The 5,790-nt window shown below is 36.5% G+C and overlaps 1 protein-coding gene across 6 annotated transcripts; it reads right to left on the reverse strand.

Moving 5' to 3' along the window:
• Positions 1-728: 728 nt before the first annotated feature.
• LOC107855035 (protein ULTRAPETALA 1) lies at positions 729-5,122 on the reverse strand. 6 transcript variants are annotated; one of them, XM_016700025.2, is made up of 4 exons: positions 4,651-5,122; positions 4,249-4,467; positions 2,966-3,290; positions 729-1,065 (listed from the first exon to the last, which is right to left on the reverse strand). In XM_016700025.2, the coding sequence occupies exons 2-4, from the start codon at positions 4,442-4,444 to the stop codon at positions 891-893; spliced, it is 696 nt and encodes a 231-aa protein (XP_016555511.1). In that variant the 5' UTR covers positions 4,445-4,467; positions 4,651-5,122; the 3' UTR covers positions 729-890. The 6 variants fall into 6 exon arrangements, with proteins under 6 accessions (XP_016555511.1, XP_016555509.1, XP_016555508.1 ...); XM_016700023.2 differs by having other exon boundaries at positions 4,249-4,470; XM_016700022.2 differs by having other exon boundaries at positions 4,614-5,122.
• Between the last annotated feature and the right edge of the window lie 668 nt (positions 5,123-5,790).

Raw genomic sequence — 5,790 nt, forward strand, 5'->3', positions numbered from 1 at the left:
ACTGTCGCCACATAAAGCGTTTAGTCATGCCATTATTTTTTAATGATGGTTTTGTAAAATTATAGCTAAATCACGGGGCTTTGCTCCAACAACTTCAATTATGAAAGTCATTTTACTCATTTTAAAAGAATTGTTTTCTTATAACAATGTATTTGAACGAGCAAATGGAAAAAACTTTATAACAAAAACACCCTAACGTTCCACTTCGTTTGTCAAAAAAAGAACTACAAACTTTTGAGCTTTTGCCGTTTCAGTGACTAGGACGAAACTTTATGCATACTTGGAAAAAGATTGATTGAGTCTTGCAAATTCATCCTCCATTAATAAAGAGGTTTACAACAAACAAAATTGGGTGCTCTTTGTAACGCATTAACATAAAAGAAAATCAGAATAGTGGGAGGCACCCTTTTAGAAATACTATTTGCAGAGATATGGTTTATTCTATGTCAAATGGAGCACACCGTAAAGATCACAAATGTAACATGTACACTTATTGGTGGACCAAACATCCAAGCCGTGTAAATAGCCTCCGACAAATGCAAGATAAGGCTACATATGACAGACCGTTGTGGTCCGATCCGCATCAGACTGCCCTTGAAGAGTTCAGATATACCATTTACTGCTATTTCAATGAATTCTTACTCAAACTTGTATCCACGTCCAAAAAAATCAGAAGGAAAACAGTCAAGCCTATGTAGAATGCATGCATGCATGCAGATACATCAATATATTATAAATAGAAGAAGCCTTTGATTATGAATGCAAAATGATTAATTTGGGTTTAAAAGGTCTTAGACATGTCAGCAGAAACATCAGAAGGGCAGGGGTTCCAGATAAATTAATGATGGGGAAACATAACCCAATTAATTGGAAACAAAATATAGAATAATTCAGGCTTTTGCATTCCTTGTGAAGTCACTGCACGTCTGGCAACTGCAGTCTGAAAATCGGCATATTTCGCAACCAAAACAAACACAGGTGGTGCAACCTTTACATGTTGGAGAACGAGAACATCCCCTGTACACCCTACGGCTTGCTCGTTCTTCTTCATCTTCACATGAAACTCTGATACATAGAAGCCAGCTATCAACTAAGTTTATACATAAAAAACACGAGAACACAAGATATATTTCCAAGGACTAAGATATCTTGGAGGTCAGTTTTATAAGACATCACCCATTTGACAGGCTAAAAAGAGAAACAAATTAGCACATTTTGACAACATTGAAATTGAATGCTTTAGTTAGTTCAACAAATACAAAAAGGATAGATTTTCACATGGCATAAAAAAGTAACAAAGAAAGCTTATTACTACTTAACAAGATGGACATGCATCAGCACCTTAAAATCATTTGGCAATTGGCATTCTTCCACCTAAATATGATGGGACTTGCATTAACAAGCTGCCTTACATCACTTGGAACTACAACATTTAAGATCCAAAAGAGTGAAAGGGAACTCACAAATACAAACCAACAAAGTAGGTGGCATGTGCAAGGGAGTAGATGCAATTACAAGGGCATCAAGACCAGATTTCTTAATGCTAATACTCTGACTCAATTCTAGGATGGCATTTTAAATTCCAATTCTCACAGTATACAGTTATCTCATGAGCAAGTCAGTTGACTTCAAAAATCTAACAAAACAAAAGGTCCTCTCAATGAGATAGGCAAGTTCTGGCCATAAGCAGAGATGAAATGGGCGTAGACCAGAAAACAGAATTCTCTGAGAGACAGACACAACTTCTCCATCAGCGTAACCACTATGACACTAAACATGGATGTGGGAGCGAGGGCATATGAGCTCCCTCTCCACCTCAGAATAAGCACGAGAGTTTTTTCCCCTTTTCTGATTGTGCCAAAGTGGTTGGGGGTGTGAGTGTAAGATATCCCTTAAACATCTCCTAACAAACAAATATGACACCACAAATCCTAAAACAAACCTCAGGTGTACATTTTGGTGGAAGAGATAAAATGTACTGAACTTCTTCTCAGATTATGTACTGTACTTCCTAAAATAAGGTTCTTTCACCTTACCTTCACAGTACTTGTATCCGCCATACATGAATGCATAGTCTGAGAGGGTGAAAAAAGTACTCGCATTCAGATACATATTCCGTGTATGCATATACAGAATGGTATAAAGGACAAGGAAATCTCTTTAACTTCCACTATAGGAGAAGAAGATCTGCACTCCATTATGTTTAACTTGAAATTTAGTGCTTTTCCAGAAGAGCTTTCCTGTCCATTTTGAACTGAGAATACCCTGCTGCAGGCACTCAATTACAACACTAAATTCAAGACCAATACTTAGTTTCACACTTGAAAAGGAATGAAGGCATTAACAGGAATGATGATAATATGCTCTTCGTGGTGTCCTACCAGGAACAGCAGATCATAATAAAGTACTGTCATAGTGACGGTTCGCTAGGATGAAGATCAAATATTTCTTTGAATCCTTCTCCCCGACATACAAATGAAAGTTGCCTGCACTAATTAAGTTCTGTTTGATATAAAAGGTTATCAAAGGCTCATTTGACCTAGATTTTACAGACTTTCCTCTTTTTGATGGGATTTCACCATTATCGTATGAAGGTTTTATTTTATTTGGGGTGAGGTGTTGGGGTGGGGAGGAACAGAACATGAATGGATATGATACACTGATAAAACACAGGCAGCCTGGTCTCTCATGACGCTGGACTAAAAGACATCATATGATTGTAGTGGGAAAGCAAATCATGTACGTATCTTTCGAAGGTAAAAACACTCAAGAATAAACTAAGGACTTCCAAGACAATCCAACAATTTTTCCATTCCACCATTCTGTGGACAAGATATAAATTTTGTAACTTTGATCGATTAAAAAAAAACTTTTGGGAGAAATCAACCGCAGCATGTCTATAAAAGAGGACGGTGAATCGAGAAATGAAGAACAGAAATAACATACTAGAATAAGAGGAACATACTTGTCATAAGGAATACAGGAGCACTTCCAATGCACATTCGCTAAAGCATCATGGTAAATTCTGCACTCTTCCTTTGAACGGAGACGGAACCTGCGTTCCTTCTCGCACTCGATGCATTTTAGAAACTCATCACGATGACAAGCTCTTCCATTTTGAGTTTTATTTGATCCATTAGCATGCTTTGAAGTCTGGTTATAATATTTTAGCAGTGGAGTCTTTACTACAGGAACTTTATCACCATTGACAATGATCCATATATTATTCTTCCATTTCCTAGCAGTTTCTCTCCCAGAATGCTTCTCAAATGCAGCTGGAGTAAGCTTGTCTGTTCACAAGACATCAATCTTAACAGAAGGACAGTGCACAACAAGGCTATGAAATATTGTTATGCACAAAATTCAACATACCACATTCAATTAACTCTCCTCTAATTTTTATTCATTTGTATGTATAGCACATACAAGAAGTATAACAAATAAGAAGCTTAGTATCTAGATTCCAGACAGAGAAAACAACTCATTTTGAGTAGCAGCACAAGTACAAGCGTAGGACTCAATGTACTTTATCAGATAATCCCTCCCGTGTAATGTTATTTATCAAGTACATAACCTATTCTTTGTGGCTTATGATTGAAATAAAGAAAAAAGATACACACATAGTGAGTGATAAAAAAGAGAGATATCCTCTGACAACAAATGCTGTCGAGAGAATCTGCTGAGTGATAGTATAAGATTTCTTTATTTAAGATGTGCGCCCCGAAAATCATCATGCTATAGCACATTATCTGATATTACAGCCAAATTATCAACCAAAATAGTGCATTGGTCCCTGCACAAGCCCCACGATAAACATTAATAAATTAAGCTGGAGTAGATAGTTTTCAGAAAGTTGCTATGGTCACTAGGACAAAGTTACAGAAACGGTAGAACCAATGAGTTGTTTATAGCCAATATGGCATCATCATAAGTTGATATCCATCAAAAGAGAGAACCATCATCAAGACACAAGAAATTAACAGATCTCTGCATCAAAAGGCCAGACCTTTAACAACTTAAACCTGCATCCAAAGAACATTATCACATATCAACACGCAATGTATAGTGTGTATGCAGACCTTAACCTTACCTTGGGAGGTTGACATGCTTATCAGACACACAAAATACCAAAGAAAGCTAAAATTACATACACATAAAATGCCATACAGAAAACCAAAAAATGGGTCATAACATGCAATAGAAGCAAACCCATTTGATATAAAGAGAGGAATATATCTGTAAGGTAACCTTCAGTGCAGCCAGGGGTACAATCACAGGTGATTTCAAGTTCACCAGAAGAGAAAACCCTAAGTCTAGCAACAGCATCACCATATCGGTGACTAGTGCACCCACACATCACTTCCACGTAATCATCTTCTTTCTTCACCCCACTTATCTCGCGCAACTCTTCTTCCGTGAACAACCCATTACTACCATTCTCCATTGATGATGAAACCGCTTCTCTCTCTGCTATAAAACCAAAAAAAAAGAGAGAGAAAATAGGAAGTTTCTTTAGTAAGCGCTGCACAATAAAAATCGAAACTTTTATAAAAAAGAATGGAATACAACAAATGGGTGTTGGTGTCACCCACTTGCCATATATATGCGTGTACTTTTATGAGTGTGTGTGTGTCGATGCAAGATATATACAGATTAAGACTGCAAATGCATTTGCAGAGAGAGAGGACCGAGAAAGAGTAGATGGTAAAAATGGCTTCTCTCAACAAGCACGCATCTCCAAGGGAGTCAGTCGAAGAGATCTGGTGGGAAAAGCGTTGAAAAGGAGGAGCTTTAGGGCTTTTTATAGAGATACCAGTCTCCCTTTACTACTAGGTGGATGAGAGTGGGTGGGGGTAGAAAAGGGGTGGGTGGGTTACTCATAGAAACTAGAGAGAGAAAAAAAAATGTATGTGAGTGTGTGTGTGTTTTCTTCTAATAAGATGGGGCTTTTGTGGGGGATTATGGATTTTGTTTTAGTGAAGAATTGAAATACTGAGTTGGCAAAACTTTGCAGACAAATATAGTGATTGAATTACCCAGCACCAAAGAGTAGGGATGGGTGTAGGTTTGAGTGGCTTTATTTAATGTAATCTCTATTATTTATACATAGAAGTATTTTTTATTTTTATTTTGATTTATCTTTTGGTGTGTTCATTTTTTATATTTTAAATTCTGTTTATAAAAAGCTTCGGATTCGCCACATAATAAGGGAGGATGATTTTCTTGAAAGTTCCAAAAAATAAAAGTAGTATATCAGTGATGAGAATACCATACAGCCTTTCTGTGTGGAATTTATACAAACAGGTAGTGAGCATTATCATCTGTGATTTTATATACTCCATGATGGTGTTTTTAAGAGAATGGAGAAGGTGGTTGAACTTTTCTTGACCTAAGAAAGTCTCTCAAAAAATAGACTTTTTACCTCTCAATATAAAAATAGATTTATTTGTATTCTATTCTTTCTAAATTTATGGACGGAGTCCTCTAAGACGCAGAATGGTATGGTGCACATTTTTTATCGGACACTTATGTTATGTATCAACCTAAATATTAAGTTATTATGAGTGTATGTTAAATTTTGACACTCTTCATATAATTTTAGCAAAAAATGTATACATCATATCATTCGTTAAATTTTTGACTTCACCATCGTCTAAACTTCACCTAGTAGATTGAATAGGATATATTATTATTATTATTGTTGTTGTCGTCGTTGGGAAGGTGGTTGAAAAATGAAAATCCTTCACAAGGGGAGGAGGACGAGGTTTGTTTTGAGAAGTGTACTTGAAG

This window comes from Capsicum annuum, chromosome 7 (genome assembly GCF_002878395.1).
Source record: "Capsicum annuum cultivar UCD-10X-F1 chromosome 7, UCD10Xv1.1, whole genome shotgun sequence".
NCBI classification, from domain to species: domain Eukaryota; kingdom Viridiplantae; phylum Streptophyta; class Magnoliopsida; order Solanales; family Solanaceae; genus Capsicum; species Capsicum annuum.

What these genes read in the sequence shown, in the direction of transcription:
- LOC107855035 (XM_016700025.2), bottom strand. Translation starts at nt 4,444, where the DNA reads ATGGAGAATGGTAGTAATGGGTTGTTCACGGAAGAAGAGTTGCGCGAG. An exon ending in TACCCCTGGCTGCACTGAAG is followed by an intron (nt 3,291 to 4,248) that starts GTTACCTTACAG and finishes TCTTGTGAACAG; the next exon opens with ACAAGCTTACTCCAGCTGCA. An exon ending in TCCTGTATTCCTTATGACAA is followed by an intron (nt 1,066 to 2,965) that starts GTATGTTCCTCT and finishes TCTATGTATCAG; the next exon opens with AGTTTCATGTGAAGATGAAG.